This window comes from Drosophila santomea, chromosome 2L (genome assembly GCF_016746245.2).
Source record: "Drosophila santomea strain STO CAGO 1482 chromosome 2L, Prin_Dsan_1.1, whole genome shotgun sequence".
Taxonomy (NCBI): domain Eukaryota; kingdom Metazoa; phylum Arthropoda; class Insecta; order Diptera; family Drosophilidae; genus Drosophila; species Drosophila santomea.
The window spans coordinates 6,301,343-6,324,856 of record NC_053016.2 but is presented as its reverse complement, the minus strand read 5'-3'; the positions used below and the strand labels follow the sequence as shown (position 1 = coordinate 6,324,856).

The 23,514-nt window shown below is 44.6% G+C and overlaps 1 protein-coding gene across 5 annotated transcripts; it reads right to left on the bottom strand.

The window, feature by feature from the left end:
- Positions 1–40: 40 nt before the first annotated feature.
- Positions 41–22,992, bottom strand: LOC120452294 (cartilage oligomeric matrix protein). 5 transcript variants are annotated; one of them, XM_039636441.1, is made up of 14 exons: positions 22,955–22,992; positions 22,161–22,470; positions 15,363–15,552; positions 14,087–14,153; positions 13,714–14,029; positions 13,523–13,652; positions 13,312–13,449; positions 10,752–10,946; positions 10,486–10,603; positions 4,167–4,288; positions 2,033–2,355; positions 493–1,976; positions 296–429; positions 41–228 (listed from the first exon to the last, which is right to left on the bottom strand). In XM_039636441.1, the coding sequence occupies exons 3-14, from the start codon at positions 15,445–15,447 to the stop codon at positions 158–160; spliced, it is 3,183 nt and encodes a 1,060-aa protein (XP_039492375.1). In that variant the 5' UTR covers positions 15,448–15,552; positions 22,161–22,470; positions 22,955–22,992; the 3' UTR covers positions 41–157. The 5 variants fall into 5 exon arrangements, with proteins under 5 accessions (XP_039492375.1, XP_039492367.1, XP_039492384.1 ...); XM_039636433.1 differs by having other exon boundaries at positions 22,837–22,968; XM_039636450.1 differs by having other exon boundaries at positions 22,890–22,968.
- Positions 22,993–23,514: the final 522 nt, after the last annotated feature.

The following is a 23,514-nucleotide window of genomic DNA, read 5'->3' as shown; positions in this document are numbered from 1 at the left end:
CCAACTTGATTTGGCTGATTTTTGTGTTGGAAAACGCGACTCCAATGGCCAACTGGGTTGGCAACTCATTTATTAACTAAGTGGTAGCATTAATACGTAATTTGGTTAAAATTGATGGCAGAAAAGGCTTTATGGCTGTGGGGTTGTGGGTTTCCCTTCAGTCCTGCAACTCCACCTTCGTCTTGAGATAGTCGGACAGATCATTGTAGATCAGGGGCTTCACACGATCTGCATGGAAAAGTATAGAAAGAGGTTTAGTTGAGTTGAAGGACCCCGTTTGCTGCGACTCTCTTACTATTGCACTTGTACTGCAGGTTGGACCATATAATCATCCTCTGCGAAAAGCAGAACACGCCCAGTCGACCGCCCTTCAACGTGGAGTCGAACACGTTGCCCGAGTCGAAGATCAGGCGGTTGCCCTCGTGCATTCTGTTGGCAAAAAAGGAGATTGAAGACATGGGAACAACCCTGTGTCATGGTGCCATCACTCACTGCAGGCGGATGAGGCCGATGGCCGGTCGATGCACCAGGGACCAGCGGTAGGAGGTCCTTTCCTTCCAGGCAATGTTCTTTGGATCCTTCCACAGCAGCCTGGCCTCACCGTCGGTGTTTCCCTCGTGCCACAGGCTGTTCCTCATCATTGGCCCCGGACCCTCGGTGCTGTTGACCAACTTGATCTGGATGCCCGGCGCCGCGGAGGCGGTGAATGGTCGTGGCTCCCAGTAGGTTTGGGTGCCCTTCTTCCACTGAACCACGTAGTACTTGTAGCTGCTCTGGTAGCTGAACACAAAGCCGGCGTAGTCGTCGTCCGTGTCATCGTTGATGTAGAAGGTGCCGTCGAAGTCGACGCCTCCGAAGGCGTCTTTGCCCACTGCTAGACCCGGATCCGAGTTGAGCGTCTGGACAATCTCGGTGCCATTTGCGTGCACCACCCAGTTGGGATCCGCTTGGGATAGACCCTTGGGATCCAGGGGAATGGTTTGGAGAGTGCGGAAGTCCGTGTGATGAATCATCGAGTTGTTCGGACAGTTGTCCATGGCATTTGGCACCCCATCCACGTCTTCGTCATCCTCGCAAGAGTCACCCTTGCCATTGCGATTGTAGTCCTCCTGCTTGGGGTTCTTGGCCAGCGGACAGTTGTCCTTGTAGTTGGGTATGCCGTCGCCGTCCATGTCATCATCGCACTCGTCGCCCGTTCCATCGCCGTCAGTATCAAGCTGGTTCGAGTTGCTGACCATTGGGCAGTTGTCCAGTGAGTTTGGAACTCCATCGTCATCCCCGTCGATGTCCCTGTGACAGGCATCGCCCACAAAGTCCATGTCGCGATCCTTCTGGTCGGGATTAGGGAGATTTGGACAGTTGTCGCAGCCATCGCCCACACCGTCGTTGTCCACATCCGACTGATTAGGATTCGGCAGCAGCGGGCAGTTGTCCAACTCGTTTGGTATGGAGTCGTTGTCGATATCCCCATCGCACTCGTCCCCCAGTCCATCCTCGTCCGTATCCAGCTGCCTGGGATTGTACTTGAGCACGCAGTTGTCACACACATCGCCCACTTTGTCCCCATCCGAGTCCAGCTGCTCGGTGTTGTAGGCGAGCCAGCAGTTGTCCTGGCTGTTCTGGACATTGTCACCGTCGGCGTCGTCGTCACACCCATCGCCATATCCATCCAGATCGGCGTCCTCCTGGCCCGAGTTGGGCAACCTCGGACAATTGTCCCGCTGGCAGTGCAGCTCTGGACAACCGATTGCCTGATCCGGCCATCCATCCACGTCGGTGTCCCTGCCGCAGATCAATCCGTTGCCCGCCCATCCCACATTGCAGTGGCACTTGTGGCGCACGTTATCCATCCGCAGGCACACGGCATTGCGGTCACAAACGCTACCATCTGGGCACATGGACACCGAGGATCTGTCCAGGCAGCTGTAGGTGCCGTTCGTTACATATCCTTCGTGGCACTGGCACCTGTAGGAACCCTGAAGCAGATTTGTATTATCCTTTAACCATTTTATTGGATGTGCATCATACTCACAATCTCGTTTATGCAAGTGGAATGCTCCGGGCAACGGAAGAACCCAGTTCGGCACTCATCGACGTCCAGGCACGTCTGCCTGCGATAATCCACGGAGTAGTAGTCGGCGAAGTATCCATGGGCGTGGATGCCATCGAAGCCAACGGGACACGGGCTGCACTGGAAGCCAGGACTAAGATTGGTGCAGGTCGTGAGCTCGTCGCAAGGATCGTAGAGCAGGCACTCATTCATATCCTGGCAGCTGGTACCGTTCACTTCGTGGCCCATTGGACACGAGATGCAGTGAAAGTAGGGCGGGTAGCCAACCCGGAGACACTGGGCGCCTTCGTTAAGTTGGAAAGTAATGGCAAAAATAACGTAAGATGATTGGATTGCATTAAAACGAATGGAGGAATCAAATGAGTTATTCACGAAGCTGCCGAATGTTTATTCAAATATGTATGAGCAATTTTTAAGCCATTTTGATCAAAGAAAACATTTTCCCAATTGTGTTTAAGCTTCAGTTTTCCAGAACTCTTCTACTTCATTTATAAAAAGAAAATCTAGGTTGTTCCCAAATAATACTCAGAAATGATATAACTTTCTTTTAAATAAGTTATATTAAAAACATTTTTTCGGCTGAATCATAACCATGATCTACGTGATATTCCGTGTACAAATGCCACTCACCGTTGACCTCTGAATGCATATGACCAGAAAATGATAGTGTATAAACATGATGCGATAGAAAGGCATTTGGATTTGGTGGGATGATTTCGATGGGCAAATAAAAAAATTTGTGGCCAATGATGGAGTTTATTTATTAAATACCAAAAATTACAGCGTACATTTTGTATTAATATTATTCATAGTTTATTACAATAAATTGGGAGATTTCAGGCGGGGCAAGCAAATTTTGTTACACGTTTATAGACTCCACTTTCTGGGCATTTGATTGGGACGTACATATTAAGTTTTCTATGCTACAAATAACTTTTCAAGGATATTATCTCATCATTTTTTCGTTGGAGCTGCGTTTGCTTTCAAATGAATTGCTAATACTATGAATTCCGCTGTTCGCCAATCGTAGAGCTTACAACTTATGACTATTTTATAAAGTAGTAAGTAATTCAATATGTGCACTTTCTACGCTCTGTACTTGTAATTTAGTTGTGTATCATAGCTCATAGCTCAGCCAAAACGTTGCGATAGTCCCTTCCTCCGCGGATTAGTTCGTTACGACCGAGTATTTTCGGGAGGTGTACTGGCTCTGCCTCTGATAGTGTTGCACATTATGCGAGGGCACTAGAATGTTGCCTGATACAAATGAGAATTGTTGATTAGTAAGTAGGTGGTGGTAGGTAATGTGTGATGTGTCCCATTCGACTTGGCCATTTAAGTGCGTCCACCTACTGAAATCTGGCTCCAGTTCTTTGTACTCTTGCCGCAAATCAATTAGACAACTTATCTTATATGGCCCCAACATTCCAGCACGCCCAAAACTCGTTGGATCGTAGTGCATCTCTGAGCTCTGAGCTCTGATTAACCCTCTTGTTTCACACATTCGCGAGAAGCCCGTAATTACACCAGGTACTATATAATTTTCGAGGGTTTTTTATTCAATCAGAAGGGTCGGCAGGTCCTCAGAGGCCGAATTAAAGCGAAGTGGGCATTAATAAATCAAATAATCGTGTGAATTGAGTGCGCTACGTTCAAATGGCTAGGGCACATGAGTTCTTTAGCGACTGAATGTAGAAAAAAAGTGTATCTAAGTGTATCTTTATCAGCAAGAAAGGATTAATTTAAGGTGTTACTCTTCAAGTGTGTATTTAAAGTATCCATTTACTAAAGTTGTGGCCCCCAAAAGATCATGTCGAATGTTCTTGTTTACTACACCCTAAAATGGAAACCAAACAGTTTAAGAACTCAAGCATTTACCCTTTCCGTTTTGTTAAGAACCTCGATATGTGTTCTGGGTGCCCATGTTTACCAATCAACCCACTCGCAACGGAGCTGATGGCACGACAAACGCAAATTAGCCATAAAATCAACAAAATCCCCAAAAAGACAAAACTCCATTTAGGAGTTAGGACGGGGTGACCAGGAGGGGGCAATCATGGGTGCAGACCATTCCAATTGAGTGGCTGCGACTTACCTGAGGGGCACGGCGTGTCCAGGCAAGGATTACGCAGCGAACATGTGCGTCCATCACCTTCGTAGCCGGCTGGACAGGAGTCACACTGGGCTCCATTCACGGTATCGTGACACTGAACGCCTCTGCAAAGGGAGACACAGATTGTTGTTGTTAATGCGATCGAGCAGGAGGATGAAATGGAATGGATTGGAATGGGGATGGGACGGGATGGGATGGTATCGTGTGGAATGGGTTCAGTGTGTTGTGTGTGTGCTATTCGGGGGGCGCATTGTTTATTATTATTAATACCGACAGGCAGGAACAAACAGCAACAAAAGACTGTTAATGTTGGACACAGTCGAGCATACAAAGGCATATTTATTAATGATGTTTTGGTGTTGTGGAAACGGCTACACAAAAGCCACTGAGCTGGGAAAAGTGAGAGAAAAGGTTGCCCCGCCGAGGATGCGAGGGTCACAAAAGCACCGACAAAGCGCACTTCTTCGACAAGCGACAAGACATGTGACTCCTCAGGTGGATTTGCGGATGGTTCACCCGCAGGAAGGCAACGGCAACGGCAACGGATCCCGAAAAGAAAACAAATTACAATTACAAGAAAATCTTATTAAAGGCCAGCGAAACACAAATAAGTTAAGGATGGGGGCATTCAGGTTGTGTGTGTAGGCTGCGGCGTGGATGGCCAATGTCCAATGGTCCAATGGTCCAATGGCCCATGGCCAAAACACAAAACATCCAACTGCCATTGCATGCATGTAAATTTCACCGACCGTTTTCCTTATTTATGCTCGAGTGTGGGATTGCTTATGGCTCTGCAAAATATTTACATATCATGACATGGTCATTAGTTCGCCCCGGGTTGGGGGTTACAGTTATTGGCCCATCGGCCAATGTTCCGTCTTCATCCGCATCCATTCTCATTTTGCATCCCACTTTGTCAGGACATAACTCTTGGCAGTCCAATTTCCCAGGAAGATCACCCATCACCCATCGGCCACAACTACCGTGCCCAAGTGACCCAGAAGCCATAGTTTCAAATATTTTATGGCTAAGCACACAGTGCTTTTTGGCCTGCCGGAAGTCTCCAGTTCGAGTTATAGACTTGGAAGACCTGGCCCTAGCTACCCAACTTGCATTTGGCCTCTGGGGAAAGCAGTAATAATGATCTAGCACACGCAAAAGGGTTTAAAGTGATGCACAATTAATACCCTTCAATGCAAAGGGTTTAAAGTAGACTGAACTAAGTTTTGCAGAGACCAAAAAGTATTTGCTGTGATGCTACCAATTTGTTGTATATTTTTTAAATAAAACATTAATTTTGAACCGCACATTGTGTTCGCTACGCTCGCTTTTGGCAGAGTATTAAAACAACATAGGCTAGTCGCAAAAACTTGAAGTATTGCTTTTGTTATTTCTTGGCTCTGTCTGTTGATGAGCTCCATCAGCTTGGATGCCCTCGACTTCGCCATGTCCAAGGTGGGCAACAACACACTTGTCCCGATCCGCGGAGTGTGCGTCAGTTTGGGGTTCTCGAGTGGAAGCATTTCGGGGATTGCCTCTAACTGGCTGGGCGCAATTAGCAAAGAGTGTTAAGTACTTAAGTGGCAGGCGGTCTAAGAGGAGATCCCCATCCCCATCCAGGTTGCTGCGTGGGGGTTTTCGCTTTCCGGCTGCGTTCCCAGATGCCTCCGCTCCAATCTTCTGGGCCAGCCTCCCTCTCCTGATCGCCACTTCGCGCTTTTCTGCTTTGTTTCAGTTCATTCGACCATATTGTCTGGGTCCGCGGCACTGCGGCATCGTTTGAGTGCTGGGAAAATATCCAGTCAAGCGCAACGAGGAACGCATTAGCATTTCAGCCGCCTCTGTCCACCGGTTGGCATGACGGACCCAAACCCAAACCCAAACCCAAACCCAAACCCAGAGCCAGACTTGCCTCGTCTTGACTGCCGTTCTTTCTGGACGTTCTTTTTATTAACCACGCATTCATAATTCATAATTCCAATTTGCTGGTCTGAGCCGAGTTCGAGTCCAGTTCAAACACCGGCCCAAGGAGCCATAGAAGGTATAGAGGGCAGGTCCCAGTGAAGGAGCAGGGCCTGAGTAATGTGTGAACATGGCTCTGAAGCATGCAAAGGCTTTTAGCCACATTGCACTGGGATGGGTTAGCAAGAACGGTTTGAATCATCAGGGCTTACAGTATATACTCGTACGATTAGAGTATTCAATATTACTGTACTTAGTGACTTAGTTGGAGTTTGCCAATCACATAGTTTAGATATCCCCTTGGCCCGTTTAATGGTCTATTACGGTCCATACGGATCTTAGGGCTCAGGCAACCGCTCAGCCATTAACCTCAGCCAAATGGCTTCTAATGGTAGCGCATGCCATGCAAATGCTCTAACAACAAAAGAGCCAAGAAACACTTGGCTGCCACTCCAAGGAGAGCGCCCCTTCTGGTGAAGAAGTGCATCCGAGCAGTGCCACCAATCTTCAATACCACGTACACACTCCATCCCCCAATCCTCGAATGTGGCGCACGCTCTGGACAAACTGCAGCTAACTGCCATAAAGCGGCGTTTATTTTGCCACAGGCCACTTATCTGCGAGGTTGAGACTGGGGCTGGGGCTCCAGCTCCAGCTCCATCTCCATCTCCAGCTTCATATCCAGCTCCAACTCCGACTCCGGCTGCAGCTTTTCAGCTCTTTGGCTCGGGCCTGATCTCGACTTGGCTTGGCCCAGGCTTGTTTTTGTTTTCATTGCTGCGCCTGCGCATTGCCAAGACAACCGGCGTCGTAAAATGTTTATGCGGCGTTGCGATTTCGCAAACTGGGATGTTCGCGTGGGATGTGCATAAAATCCGTATTAACGTATTAAGGTAATAGCCTGTATAAAAGTATATCAGGATACTTGAAATTCAAGTTATTTTACGAGTTCAGTAAAGTTAGGAACCCAATTTAAAGCCATTAATGAAAGTAAGTTATTACTGTGCATTAAAGTATATCGTTAGTACTAGATTTTAATTTACTTAAAATCCTACTTTTTCGAACTTTTTAACATACATATTAGTAAGCACCAAGCTTCCAATTTTTGCTTAGAAAGACTGAAGTTCATCATAGAAATAAAAATGGATATAGTTTATATAACATTTGTGATGATTTCAGAAATCATTATTCCGATCTTCAAAAAATACTGATTTTGTTTTTTCGTTTAAAAGTTATTATATAAGTGAAATAGTTGTAAACATAGTGATGGTCGACTGAAGTATCTCGATCATGATATTTCACAGGCATAAACGAAGTCCGACTGGGAATCGCTGCCAGTCGACTATTAATTTGAATTCAAGCAGTCAAAAGCTGCCTCGGCCGCCAAGTCAACAGCCACGGCAACCCAGGCAGTGGCAGAGGCAGAGAGTAACAACAAAAACGAATACACCCAGCCACGACGACTTGGAATCAATGGATCCACTTTTTCCCGATGCGTAGGCGAACTTGATTCACACTGAGATATGCGTTCCACCGAACTTTGATGTTTCTCGAGCTGTGAACCAGCTAGCCGCGGCTTCCACTCGCAGCTTTTCCTGCTTTTACCTCTGCCCGTAAACGATTTCTTGCTAGTTGGATTGTTGGATTGTTGGATTGTTGGATGGTTGCTAACCCAGCAGAGAGAGAGGGAGAGTGGAGGGGTGTGGAAAACCGAGATTCTGTGGGAAAGTTTCCCCAATCGAACGAAATTCTGTCGCGGGAATTATCCAACATGCTCGTACACATGTTGCAGCTGCCAGCGGCCCAGGAATCACACTCCAAATCGGTATCTCCGATCTCTAGATGGTAATATTATCTCCCTGGCTTGTGGACCGCAGCTTGATTGCACTGCTGATTGTTTCGTCAAATGCATAATTTAAATCGAACAACAAAAGTGTGCGCAGTAAAAACTTTTCTGTCATCGGCCTGGGGCCAAGCTATGATTGGCTTTTCAGGTGGTCAGCACCACCTGGGATTGGTAATTTTGTACTTTGGGAAATGGAAAGTGCTGGGCGAAAACGAAATGGGCACAAGGAGATGCGAACAAATGGGCCACCAAAGTAAATACGATATGCAAAAGAATATGCCATTTAAGATGTTACTCCAAAGATTACTCCAAACCTAAATATGAAGAATCATATTCCATGCTAATAAAAATCTATTTTGAACATAAAGTTCTGTATATTAGCTATTAATTGCGAAAAGCTCCTCGAACAAATGGAATTATTTTCAATCAATGTAGAGCGCTACCAGGAGTTTACAAACCTAACCTCTTATGACCTTTTTTATTATGTAACCCAACTCAAGAAGAACATCCACGCAGGGACAGGGATATTGGGACTGAGATTGGGACCTATATAATGCCGCCATAAAAAAACACACACACACACGATAGCTGCCACAACAAAGGATCAACAGGTGTGCATGTCATTAGCACAAGTTTTACGGCCTTTTAATAGAATCGATGGTATTTCAAAGAGGCCCCTCATTCAATGGGGCTCCGAATCAAAGTGAAAATAAACAAAGCGTTGACCAGATTCAGATGACATTCGTTGGGCACTAACTTAGAATGATGGGAATGGCGTTCGGTTTTGGCCATCGGTGTTGGGCCTACCACACACACACTGGCCACATTTCATCGATAATGAAAGATGACAGTAACGAGTCGGCGGCGTCGTGACAACATTTAAGGCAATTTTATGCAAATTAAAATACGGTCAGCCAGGGGCGCACCTTGCCCGCGCAACCCGGGTGGAGTAAACAAACCGAAGCGATTCGAAGACACCTACAACACCCGGTTCGGTTCCTAGCCCGCTCATTGGGAGCCCTTTCCAATAATTTACTCAAATTTATGGCCTACGTTCTGAGGCTCCTATGCGCGTGGCCAGTGTAGCAGTGGACTTCTCGCATTTCCCGGGGGTCCGTGGTCCGTGGCCAGGGAAAGAATAACAACAATAACAACAGAACAGAAATCACTTTAAGTGTCTTGACACAATGAAGTCAGTCAGTCCTCAGAATCGAGTCGGGGTTATACCGAGCAACTGGGTGCGGGTTCTTTATACACCGGCGCACACTTAACTAATTTATGCGGCTGCCTCAAGTGCCATTTGTGGTCCAGACCCCACAGCACTGGGTGCCGTAGTGCCAATGGTTTTGTTGCATTTTGTTCAACAATATCTACCAAATATTCTTCTCCATTTCCAGCTCCGTTACATCGCATAACTTGTTATAGTTTTGTTTAACATATTTATGACTAGTGGTGGTCGTCGGTCAAGTGATGCAGGTGGGGAGCCCGTGCGATATAATGTTTTTATTAGGATTCCCAGTTGAGCTGTGGGTCTTTTGCATAATTATTTTGGCAGCGCCAGAACAATATTTACCACTTTATGGAGTTCCCATTGTGACAAACTCTTCCGGTCTCAAAATAACATCTTCATATGGGCTGTGGGTGGATCAGAGTCTCCTTGCCTCAGTTATGAATCGAAAAATTTCTATTTGGAATCTTTGAATCGCTGACCTGACCCCATTAGTGATCTTAAAGAGATCAAAGAGATCTTTCGTTAGATAAATCCGTTTCTTGGAGTCCATTTGAATATCTAACTCACCGCGACTAGATTATTTAGATGCGATAATGCGTAAGAAATGGAAAATCTTGCAGTGTAAGTGGGGATTAGGAAGTCTTCGCATTCAAATTGACATATCTGCGATCTACGAAGCTTATCAGATGCGCAGAGGTGAGAGAACAGGTTCCACCATGCCTCACATGACTCACGGCCATTAAGCCCAATCCACTTACTCTGTTCTGGGTAACCAGCTTATGTCCATGGTCGCCTTGCTCCCATTTATTCGTAGAATTCACACAGGGCACAAAGGCCTAAATGTGTCTTCTTCCCAATGGCCATCACGTGCTTATCAATCACAGATTGAGATATGCATATGGATGGCTTTGCTGTGGAGCTTGTCAAGGAGGCGCTGCGTTGCTGTTTGACTAGATCATCAAACCATAAACAACATCAAATTGCCATTAAGGCCAAATGCAAATAATTGCACAGTCAGGAAAGTCAGGACAGACAGGGATAAGCCTCTCGGATGGCGGTGCTTTTTAAGCCCTCGCAGTCGCAGCATGACAAATACAATTAACATGGATGCGATGGCCACGCCCTTGACGCCATTAAAAACTCCACAAGCCGCGTTAATTTTTCCTCGCACAAGCGCACGAACAACACACGCACAGGATTATATGTATATATATATGTATATGGGTGTATATAAGGTGTACAAGGATGCAGGAGGTACTTACGGATAGCAGATGTGGTGGGCGCAGGTAACGCCCGGCTTGCAGCTCTTGCCATCGCCAATGAAGCCAAGGGGACAGTGGCCACATCTGGGCCCGGCCGCCGAGTCCAGGCACTCCACTCCTGCAAAACACACAGTTGATCGGCATAAGCTTTAAGTTCCAATAGCTTTACTTTATCTTTTAACCATATTTATGTTTCCAAGATAATAAGTTACAAGTGCTGTGTGTTTAACCTAATTATTGTAAACTTTTTGGGTAAACGCACTTACCAGGATAACAGGGATTCGTGGAACGGCAGTCGGGCTCGATGCGCAGTTGGTTGTCGGTGGTGAGGGGATTCTTGCAGCCGGCACAGTTCTCCAGGAGCATACGCAGGTAGGCAATCTCCTGGCGCTGGTGGGCGACGTCTTCGCGGAGCAGCTTCACCAGGGCCAGTAAATCGCTGAGCGAGCGTGCGAGGGCGTCTGTTTGGGAACAATGGGCAGAGCAGCGAGAGAAGCGTTACAGTTGGGACATGTAAGTCGGGATCTTGGGCTCGCGGGATCTCGGTTTCGGTGGGGATTTTAAATAAAGCAACAATAATTCAGCAACACCCTCCACACACCCTGGCAAAAGTCGGCGAATGTGTGTGTGGGAAGCGTTCAGGCGGCTGACAAGATTAAGGTCTAACCGATGCACTCATTTCGCACTCCACTTCCACTTCAGCCTCTGATTGCAGCCTAATCCGCTTAGTCGCTCCAATGGATGCAGGATTTCGAACAGCTGGCGTTTTAGTGCAGCCTAATGCACTGGGACAACAGAACCGATCACCTAATCCCGATCCCTCCACTCACTAGGGATGAGTCAGTGTGATTAACTGATCAACTGGAGGAAATGGCATGTAACTCAGCTTCTAAATATATGCTAATTTTGTGTGTGGGTTGATTATTTTGCATGTGACTAATCTTGGCTAGAATTCGCGACCGGATATGGGTCATCGTGCCTCAACGGAACTGATGAAAATAAACCATATTTTTGAATATCCCATCTTAAGAAACTTATAATCAACAGGTTGTGTTATATCAGGATTGTTTAATAACTTGTAAAACTGCTCTACGGATTTCCACTTCTTATGGTAATCCTGGCACAGTCCGCAAATTGCAACATATCGCTTATAGATCTGTCATCTCTAGGCCTTTTGGATTGTACAACACCATGTACGACACATGGCAACCACTAAACTAGTCCAGCTTAGTGGTCCGTTCTATGGGCACATCTGTCTGACTTTGTCGGTTTGCCTGACTGAATGGCTGAGTGCCTGAGTAAGTTTTGTCAACATTGAAAACGCCGCCGCCTCAACGCCCAAACGCATCCGTTCCAAGTCGGATCGGCTGCCCCTCCGTCCCAGCTCCACTGCTCCTCCATCTGGGGTCCTCGCCCCAGCAATCTCGATCTCGTTTTGGTTACATTTGGCAACCTTCGCTTCCATCTGGTTCGTTGGCGGCGTGGCCACGTAATTCATTCATTACGATTCGCCGTTTTCGTTGGCTTTGCCATTGCGATTTATATGCCGCCCCGTACTCATGTCAAGTACACTCGAAAAAAGGGCGGCTCCCACCATAAACCACCATAAAATAAAAGTCGTCATTTATAAGGAAACATATAGCTGTACAGATCGGATTTTTCTATTCAAATACCTATACATTTTTGCAAGTGCACAACTGAATTTTTCTCTGTGTAGCTTGTGTGGGTACAGATCGGAGCTGGCTACCAATTTGGTGTCTTTGCTCTGAGCCAGATAAATAATAATTATGCCGACTCGACACCAGGCACTGTTGGAATCGAGTGCACAGCTTATGCGCGGCTTTGTCATATCGCGGCGTTCATTAGTGAGTGTGCACTGTGGGCGCCTCGTAGCCCTCCATCCACTGGCGATGTTACCCTTTTGCCGCGATCACTTAGCGGCGACTTATTGGCCAAGACAGTGACACCGATGAGGGTACCTATGGCTATATTACCCAGGCATAGATAGTGCTCGGATCGTTATTAATTGCTTGCCAGATTTATAAGGCATTAGCGAGTTAAGCAAGTTGGTTTACAACTTGGCGGCCTAATGAAGATCGTAATGGTATCACAAGGCTATAAGCCCTCGGACTTTGTATATGTTTTGTAGAGAAACCTTTTTGCATTCAAAGAACTAAACTATTTGCGTATTGGTTTAGCATCCCAAATGCTTTCTGCCATATAGGGAATCCTTCTTAAACGCTATCCATCAATGTCAGTTCCATAATTTTGACAGCTCCGTTTCCTCTTCTCATTCAATGAAATAAATAAAAATAACTTAAGATTGTTGGTTATTTCAGAGTTGTGCAGAATCAAATAACACAAATAGCTATCTTTGGTAAGTGCTTAAAACTATGCGAAAAGATCGCAATTTGAGAATGCCTCTACTGGTTTTCAAGGCCTCGTTCATTCACTTGCACATGCCATTGAAATCCCAAGCCCACTCGATGCAAAAATCCCCCGAATCGGTTCCCCAGCCCACACACAAACCCCATTTCAGGTTGCTCCACTACGTTCGCCTAATTGAATTATGTTCCTCGAGTGACATAAACGCCAACTGACAAAGGCCAAACAATTTCATCAAAACGAGCCTCCACTCTAATCTAGCACCAGCCCAACCCTCGGGGCCGTAGGAAGCCCTCCTCGTTTTGGAGAGGGGCCACGCCTTTGGGCCAAGATTCGTTGACTGCCTCGAGACTACCGACTGACAGTTGATAACCGACTACGGAGGAGTTGGGTGGATGAGGTGGTGGTGAACTGGTGCTCTTACTGCTGCTGGGCACCTACCTTCGCAATCGCCATTCAGAACGGGAATGTCGCCACGCTCCACATCCGTTGGCACCTCCTGGTGTCTGTGATCCACGACTCCTTCCCGGGCGATCGTTGGCTCATACCAGCCGCGCACATCGCGCTTCTTGTTCTTCTCTGCAAAGATTGGTATAGTATATGCCGATGTAAGTGGGTCGTAGGGAGGCAAAGATTCGCGGGTATAACTCACCACGCTCGGTGATCTTGTTGCGCAGCATGCGACGATTGCCACGACGATGGCTGCCCTTCTGGCAACTGGCCCGCTGCAGGGAGTGCTCCATGTCCCCATCGAAGTGAAGGGGATACTTGCGCTCACGGAACTGTCAACGAAATGGTTCACTAATCCTCAATACCACTTGAGAGCAAGCACCATCTACTCACCAGCTTGATCACCGGATCGTCCATCTGGGTGTACAGCTTGGCCAGGTTCATGTCGATGTCGTGATGCGTGCTCGCCTTGCAGTCCACATAGAGCGTTATGCGATTCTTGGAGAACTGCAGCGCCAGGGATCGGATGGTGCTCGTCTCGTTGATGTTGGGTATCTCGAAGTTACGCGACTCGGTGGCTCCGTTCGCACTGATGTCCAGCGTCACACGCTGCTGTTTGCGGTCCAGGAAGAAGGACATCTTGTGCTTCAGCATGGGAAAGTCGATCATAAAGAGTGCCTCTATGGATATGTGCAACTTTCGACGAGGTCTAATCGATGGAAGCAATATATAGTCACAATCCTTAGAGTTACGAGATATCAATTACCGTATGTGTCGCGTTGATATGACCACATCTCCTTTGCGTATAAACTGCTCCAGTTCAGCAGAAGCAACTGAAATGGAACCAAATTAAAATAAATGGGTAATCTTTTAAGATAAAAATAAAATACATAAAATTCTATATTCCCTTTCGATTTTCGTGCCCTATCTCGTTTGGTATTGATCGATCAGTTTCGATACTGTTAAGAACAACTTCCGTTCTACCGTAACCACACAGATTGATTACCAAATAAACAGCTGAGAATAAACAGAGATAATGCCTTAAGGTGCCCAAAACCATCATTGGGTCATGTTTGCTAATCTCTTCAAGTAAACCCAGTCTTAGCCACTTGCGCTGTTTGCCCACAAACATAGGCCATCGGCTATTTCGCCCGCCACAGATTACAACACCTCGGATACGGAACATGGAACTATTTATTTTGGTCACCCGGGGAGACTGCCTTTAATACCGCGGACCGTGTTAACCCAAATAAAAACACGAGCGCTATTTGCACAATCCGTTTAGGTGAACAACTGTGGGTCAAAGAATCCATCAAGACGACTCTATATACAGAATTTCACGCATTTGTGCGGTTATTTGTCATGCCTGCAACGGCCGACTTTTGACAGGCTCATGCCAGATGACCTTCACGACATGGATGTGGACTTGGGCATGGACATGGACATGGACATGGCCCCGGGACAAGGGACACGGGACACGGGCATAAAAGTCGCGATTTCCAGCCGCGCGATCAATGGCTCGTGATCGTAACCATCTACGGAGCAGGGAGGTCGCCAACTCAAAAACTAGTGACCCGGTGGGCTGTCAGCTGGCGACGTTTGCATTGGGATTTGAGTACAAGATTTACATAAATCGCCAAGTTGTTAACCAAAAGTATGGCTTTCGGGCGGATATCAGCAAACATTGGCGTTGCAGTCAGTCGTTTTGCTAGCTAAAAAAACCGTAAAGCCATTTATGTGCATACACTGATCAGTATGAAATCAGTAAAAATAAATTGGTCCATTTCAGTAAAAAGCTAAAAATGTTAATGAATAGAACTACCTCAGTATTTTAAAGTGTATTAGACTAATCTAAGTTCGATTTACCTAAACTGTCAAGTTATCTATTGATGTCGTTTGAGTTCTTCTAAAGTACTGTTCCTACACCACGCGAATTCTTTAGCTGCACTGCTAGTACAGCCTTTTCTTTTCTTTTCTTTTCTGCCAGTGCAGCTGGGGAAAGAGTTCACTGGAATGCGAGGAAGGTGGATCGCTGCACTTACCTGGATCGAGTGAGAGTGATGCAACCTCCACAAATGTCAGCGCCAAGGCGGTCAACCCGATTAGCAGCACGCGCGTCCAATTCATCGTGTTCGTTGTTGTTGTTGCTGGTGTCTTCTGTGATCTTGGACAGGGGGAAGGGAGTGATGGACTGGGGGGTACGGGGTGCTCACTCCAAAATCTTGCCGTCCACTGAAATATAAATATAAAGAAAGAAACGATAAAGCGAAGAAAATGGGATCTCGGTCCTCAGCCGGTGGTTGTTTATTTGCGTTTAAAAATAAAACGCATTGCGTGGCGTGGAGCATAAAATAAAATCGCATCAAATAATAAATAAAATTCAAATGAAATTGTTTAGCGAGAAAAGTATTAACCGGTACAGAAGTATAGCGATTGGTAAATATTTTGCAGCATTTTTGGGATTCTCAACAAGCCTCTGGCCCTTCACATTGTTCACTCCCCAGTTTGCCGGAAGTACTTGGTCGGGTATCACCTAGTTATAGCTGTATAGCTATATATTTGTAGAGATCTCCCCCTATATCTTTCATCTCTTTGGCCATCTGTGGGCGTCATCATCATAAAGCATTTCGGAGCTTAAGTTTTATATTTCTTGTTGTAACTTCCCCTTCTACCCATTGTGGATTTCTTGAGCTGCCCGAGATTTATGTTGGATATTTGCAATCATTCTTTCTTGCATGCCTCTTTTAACTTAAATAAATGTTTATTTAATGTGTGTGCCCAGATTTGTTTTCGCCTGGATGTGTTTTCAGGTGCTTCTTCAGCGGAAGTTCCGTGGAAATGTTGATTGGAGCCCAATGCGAAGGTGATGAATTTTAGATAATTGAAACTTTTTCTTGGAAGGCCGCGAGGTAGGGCATAGTAGCCATTACATAAGTAAAACATGAATCTCAAAGTATCGTAACTAATATTACGTAAAACTACTTCTTATATACATACTTGTAATTCACTTTGAAAACTTCTTTCATGATTCACATAAATCTTTAAAAAGAGAGCTACAATTCAACCTGCTTGGGTGATCAGCCTTTTAACGATCAGTGAAATGAAATAGGATCTATTGAAATCTGTGTTGTGGTGAAAACAGAAATAAGTACCCACTGATTGGCGTAAAACAATCAGTAGTCGTAAAACAAACCCGAAAATAGGTTAAGGATCTATCCTCCATGCCCAAAATAATCAATTGCAATTAGGCCTTTAGCTCATCACTTGAGCAGCCACAAATGTCAGGAAGTGCTATAAACTGCATAACACACAAATCCAATTGATAGAGACTTACAGTCCGTTCTGCCCCGAGCTCATCCTCATTCTCCAACTTCAACTTCAATTCCAATTCCAACTCCAACTCAACCTCCCAGCCATTACACAACTATCATGCTTAAATAAACACAAGAAATGTGGCCGAGATGTTGTTGGCTTTGGCTCTGAGGTGTCCCAGGAATGTGGTAACGGTCGCCGATGCTCCAAGCAGCCACATTGGGATTCACAGTCAGAGCCGGGCCAAAACCAAATGGCGTTCTGGCCATACAAGACACGACGACAACTTCTCCGATACTGGTCCAAAATGTTGACTGACAGTTATGGATTTATAGTGGCAGTGGATATTGCTGTTGTTGACTTCTCGTTCTCTTGGCTACAATGTCACTGAGTCACAAGTGGACGGGCTGTAGGATCTGTTCCGTTTATGGGTGTAATCGCAATTACCGGAGCTTGGGTCTCTACCTCCCCACGTAATAAAACTGGAGAAAACGGTGGCAGATCACATATTCTTCGACTGTATTTTAGGGTTTTTATTTTCCATCCGACAGATGTGATATGAGAGTGCTTTAGTATGCCGATTAAAATGAGCAGCTTGCTTTGTAGTGGGCGCCATAAGGATGTAAAATCAATAAACAGCATAAGACCAATATAAAACGTGAAGTTCTACAAGCAAAGTTGAGTGAATTCTAAACACTCTTACCATTTCAAAAAGCCCATTTCAAAAAGCCCACTTCGCTTTCAATCATCTAGCAGTGGAATCTAAATCAATGAAGACAGTAAATAAATCTATTTTCAATTGAAAATTCAATTTATCTACGCTAGATTAGACATAAAAGTCCAGAAATGTAACCAACGTTTCAATTGATTTCAGTCTTATAAGAAAGAGATTCCCCATAAGTTCTAAAGGCTTAAGTCGTCCAAGTTATTCAGCCATTTCAAATTCCCTGAAAGGTTATCAAGAACTTAACCCAAGCATAATGCCCAAGATCTGTGCCAAGTGTTCATTGAAACGTTTATTAATACCCAGTTAAGTTGGCCGCCGGCCGGCTACCAGAACATTTCCCACCAAATGTCAACCGAGTAATCCGCCACGAACATAAAGAAAAACCGAAACCAGAAGTGGAAACACCTTCGAATGTACACCTAAACACATAATCCTCAGGCCTGAAATTTATTAAATACTTTTTAATGCCATCGGTTTGGTATAGATCATGCCTAGACTGGGCATACATATACGAATCTTTGTCCAGCACCCACGCAGTCATCAAGTTGAGGCCCCAAAAACAAAATCCCGCCATGGAGACGCCAAAGAATCAACAGCAGCATCGTCAACATTGTCAGTATCGTGAAGACGACGCCACATCTACTTACTAAAGCGGACAAATCAGAATCAAAGTCCGTCTCCATAAAGCGAAGAGTACATTGATTGACATTTAATTAAGCAAAGGCAAATGCACACGGAAGCCGCAAGGCGATCAATCGGCAACCAAAACCACAACTGAAAAGGGTTGGATGCGATGTGGCAGTGGTATGGTATCTGAATCTGTATCTGGATCTGAATCTTCATCTTCACCCACTGGCCGGGTTGGACCCCTCATTGATCCAAGCCGATTGAACAAGTTTGGCGTCACCGTCATTGCAGTGACAAAGGCGTTTCTGGTCGATCATCAAAGGAAATTTGATGCTTATCGGAAAAGTCATTTCATCAGATTAAATGGCAGGCCAGAGAAACCGGCGAAAGGGAAACCAGAACCCTGGGTAGCCAGTTGGCAGCGAGGGTCGATCAATGGGTTTGTTCTACACAGACAAGGGATGTGAGATGCATTTATCCAAGTGCCACTTTGATAAGGTAAATATTTTTATAGCTTCTAGTCCTATACTTCTACTGTAGGAGCTTAGGTCCTACAATAATATTATGGTTCGCCTAAATGACTGTTAATGCTAAATGGAAAACCGCCATTGTGGATATTGTACTGGTTAGTCAGGGGATTGAAACAACTAAGTGTTCCATGTCTAAGAATATTAAAAATAATGGAAATAAGTATTTTAAATTAAAAGTGTGATAGTTCCTAAGAAATAACCTGGTGGCTGAACTGTTTTCTTTTTACTTCTTAATATTTAACAAAGTCGACATAAACTACTTCTGACCGTATTTGAAGTACATATGAGATAATAAAAATTAGTTTTGTAAATATTGAACTATTTGCTTGTAGTTGATATTAAATAAGTAGCAAGGCTCGGTAACTTTTAAATGATTTAATGATACACTATTAAGTCGGCCCTCGTGCAGCATTAGAAATTCAAATATTTTGACTCTTTTTCCGATCGCGCCAGCATGCAACCGCGGCCGGTGGTGTCCACGTCCCCCCGGGGCGTTTAAAACGGCGCAAAAACTGAAGCGGAGGGAAAAACGCTCGCGAGGCTACTGCGCATGCGCGACGCGGCGGTTAAAACCGCGCTTCTGCGCAGTCGCGTGTGGGCAGGACAAGTTTCGCTGCCGCCGCGGGCGTCGTGTCACTGAAATCAAATCAGCCGCGCTTAAATGCTCAGCCAAAAACTTCAGTGCGAGTTGGGGCTCCAGCTCCAAGCGGCTGGCAAACTGGCAAACCTGCTGTCAGTCGCCGGTTTGACATGGAAAAAATCTATGCCGGCGCCTACGCAGTTCGAGAGTGAAAAATCGGTAGAAAGAGCGCTGGTAAGCCACTTAGGGGAATTCTTCGGCGGATTTTCATTTGCAGCTAACTTTCTTCGGGCTTTGTTTAATTTGTTGCAGGCACCCTATAATTGGAAGCAACCGAATAGCGAGCGAGTCCACGGTGAACTGAATCGATTTCAAGCAGTCTGATAAATTGGTTTCATCATAATAGACTTTGTATAACTTCCGGCGCAGTCCAAACATTTTTTCGATCGTTGTTTTCAAAGTGTCAAGATTAGGATTGGAGTCAAAGTCGCATTCAATAGTCGCGGAAGGCACTTGACGTCCCCATTTTATTGATTTCTGTATTTGTAACGATTTGAATTTCGGCCCGGTCTTTTTGTCGGAGTTTTCTCATTCAATTTTTGACTATTTATATTCGACAAAAATGCAGTAGTTGACAGCTGGAAATGTGGCTTTTCAGGTGTTGTATGGAGTCCTATTTCAAAATATTGAAAGGTCTGTCAATTATAAGTCGGGTGATTGAGATTTCTGGTATGGTAATTGCCACCTGCCAAGTTGCTTAATCGCAACAGCAGAGTACATAAAAATGATTGAAATTGTAGGTGTAAAAAAGCATAAATCAAAATTTAAAGACTGGTAAGAATGCTGATATTAAAACCTCTGTTATCTTCCATCTTACGCTTATGAAGTATATTCATGGGATGAGCTAAACATGTATGATGAATACTCTTTTAGATAAATATAGCCAGCAGCCAGATACTGTCTCAAATCGTATTATATTGCCATCAATTAAATTTATACAGCGGCTATATAATTAAATGTTTTCTACCAGATATTTGTTGAACCGCACCTTGCTATCAGTTGTCTTTACAAAATTAGCATATCTTCGCCAAATATCTAACGAAAATAATATGCGTGATCTTCGCTATAAATGCTACTTTTTATGCCAGGATAAAGTATACATCTCGGCGCCAACAAAAGTTGGCGATCTTGTCAAATCGTTTGAGAATGTGTTTAATCTGTCATTAGGCCAAAACCGAAAACCCATTAACTTATGTTGATGAACCATTAAGACGAAGTCGCGTCTCCATTCGACTTGAAATGGTTTTGATGCCCCCCAGTCCAAACGGCCAACACAAATAGCCATAGCTGCTTTTGTGACTGATATCCATTTGAATTGCAAATTCGAGCTGAAGTCAATACAATGCATTAAAATTTGTTAGCCTGATTCGCCGCAAAAGGTCGGATATTGGTGTCCAAATGACTTTCCACTGACGATGCGCTAATTTGCTGGTGCAACAATTTTCCACTTAATTTGCATTTGTTTATGAACTCATAACTCGCTGCCAAGCGGAAATTCCAATACCAACAATGGCAATATTATTTATGTTTTAATAATGTCAAACTCGAGCTCCATATATGGCCAGAAAGATATTACCATGTCTGAAGAGTCATCTGTGTGGGGCGCCAAGGGGTGTCAATGTTTGGACAGAGAAGAAGAAAACAGCAAACACCATATTTGAATAACTATTCACAGATTTCTTGTCACATCTCATTGCAAAACGGAACTCATCGATCTCATTTGACCACTCTATTGAAGGGAAAGTATCTATTGTATAGATACTCCACAACGATCTCATATATATTAAAGTATCTGCCAAATAGTGGTTACTACATCTTCAAGATTAATACCCCCTTCGGGTCACAACGCCACTGCCTTTGAATAATATATTCAAATAATAAAATAACCGCAAGTCTGAAATGTCTTTCAAGCAGGCAGTTATAAATTGTTATGGGAATCTTTGCAGTGGGCGTCTTTTAATTGAATCGCTTGGAATAGAGTAGCAGAGCAGTTTGAAGTCCAGTAGAAGCGGCAAAGTGATTGGGAAATCGAGCTAAATAAAATTAAGTATTTTAACCGTTGTTGGGGAATGTGCCCAGCTTCATTTGGTCAACATCATTAACAATCGGTGGCTGGCTGCCGTTGCAAACAACCATTCATATTTGGTGGGGAAAATATTCTGTGCTCCGACCTTATATGATCACATAATTATAGTTCTCTCAAAGGCATAAACCTCAATCTGCTCGCTTAAATACGTGTGGAAAGTTCGGTAATTAATAAATTATGACTCGGCTGCGGTATTTATGGCGCCAATGCAGATAAGATCTCAAGATCCCCCATAGATTAATGTCGCTCGAATGCTGAGGATGCCACAGGCCGATTTAGCTGCGAGATTGCGGTTGACTTGGGTGTGGCTAATTAATATGTATCGATAGTATTTGAATTACAACAACAATTAGCATGATTTATCATCAGATATAAAATGGCGGTGAAATGAATAGAAATCTTGTGGGGCGCTCATAAAGAATATTCATAAATTGGCCTATCAACAAGTTGGTGATTATCATGCAATAAAGTCGAATGAAAAAGAGTTACATTTCTGTGGGTGTAGCAAGAAGATGTGATTTTTTATTCTTGAGTCTGTTAAGATAGAAAACGAAAAATAAACTTTTATATAATATATGATAATACCTTTCTAAATTATTCTAAAATCTAAAGTCACATATCGTTTATCTCAAAGTTGCCATTCGCCCATTATTATTTTGGATCCTCTTGTAAAATGAAAACTATTTCATATAGGAATACTTGTAAATGTAAAAAGATGTGCATCATTAACCACACTATTGCTTTAAGAACAACTTAATATGCTCTAGTACTTCCACGCACTTGAATACGGAATGCACTTCGCACCTGGCCACTTTGCGCATTCATTTTCCGAGTGAGCGGCGTAGCCCAGATTTTGGCCACACGAAGCACATAGCACACCTATTGCAGCACGGAGGTCTGGCCCACCTTCACACTCACCTCGTGGTCAAGGACGCTGCTCGTGCTCAAGAGCTCGTGGGTGCCCCCACTGCGGATGTGGATGTGATCCAAGTGATTCACTTGGCGGGACGGGAGTGACAGCTCCTTGTTCTTTTGCCGGCTTGTTTGCGCCACTTGCGGCTGTCAACGCGCAATTTAGAATGGAAACGACCTGAGTTATTTTTACGAGTATTGCCACACTTTTCCTCCGGATTTTTCCTGGACTGCCGCCCGCACAGACACTTTTATTATGTTGTACTTTTGCTGAGCGAAAGATCAAACAAGTCGAAGTCGCAAGGGTATCTTCACACTAAAAGAATCGATAACGAAACGGATGCATTAGACCATTTAAACCCTTTTCGAAATACGGCAGGTAGAAAAGCTGGATTTGGAATGGGGACACACGCGAAGATTTCGTGGAGACGATTTTATGGGATCGAGGAGGCGAACACGCGACGCCGCCAATGCCGATCCTCCAGCAACGGCAACTGCTCCGCAACTGACTCGCCCGTTCGTGCCAATAAAAATTAAAACACTTTTATGCTATTAAGGCGAACGCGACGCGATCTTGGACACCTTGGATGCGGAGGATGCGGAGGATGCTGCTTGAGGATCGATCGGATTTTAAAATATGGTCGAAAACTTTGTAAGCCGCGATTCTATTTTAAAAGCTCACTTAGAAAGCATTAGAAAACTTAAATATTCTCGCGATAATTCGATCTATGTTACAGATTTATCGTCGCCACTAATCACTGATCACACCGATCTCTTATCGAAGCACCAAGGACACGCACCGTCTTGTTCAACGTTCCAACGCGAACTGAAACTGAAAATTTGAAAATGCAAAGGGAGTGATCGACGCGCAGCGTCGACTGAGGCAGCGACAACTTGTTGTTGCCTTTCCACAGTCGCACTATGGGAAATTTGACCACTTTTTCTGGCAAAAATGTTGAACTCCAGAACGGATAGAGATATTTAGTATGTGTGTTTTGTATTATTTAAACAAGAATTAAATAAGCTACATTTAATTGATGGACTCTGCTGGACTCACTTTTAATCCCTTTTTAATGTTAAGAAATTATCAAATTAGCTGATTTCTATGTTGTGGCGCCATCTATTTTAATTTCTAGTATGCAGCACTAAAGATTGATAGATTATGAATGCGTAGATGTAATATTATTGTAATATTTCGACTTTCAGAAAATGGGTTTTGACCAGAAAAGTGGTTAAATTTTCCATGGTAAGTCGGTTGTTGTTTTGTTCTCAGCTGTTGACTAGTTGTTGCTCTTGGGAGAAACGCGACGGCGCAGCAGCGGCATTTTGTCTTCGTTTGTGTTGCTTTTGATTTGACGCG

Coding starts and splice junctions, on each gene's coding strand:
- LOC120452294 (XM_039636441.1), bottom strand. CDS start 15,447: ATGAATTGGACGCGCGTGCTGCTAATCGGGTTGACCGCCTTGGCGCTG. Junction 10,604..10,751: donor CACGAATCCCTGTTATCCTG/GTAAGTGCGTTT, acceptor TGTGTTTTGCAG/GAGTGGAGTGCCTGGACTCG. Junction 430..492: donor ATCGGCCTCATCCGCCTGCA/GTGAGTGATGGC, acceptor TTTTGCCAACAG/AATGCACGAGGGCAACCGCC.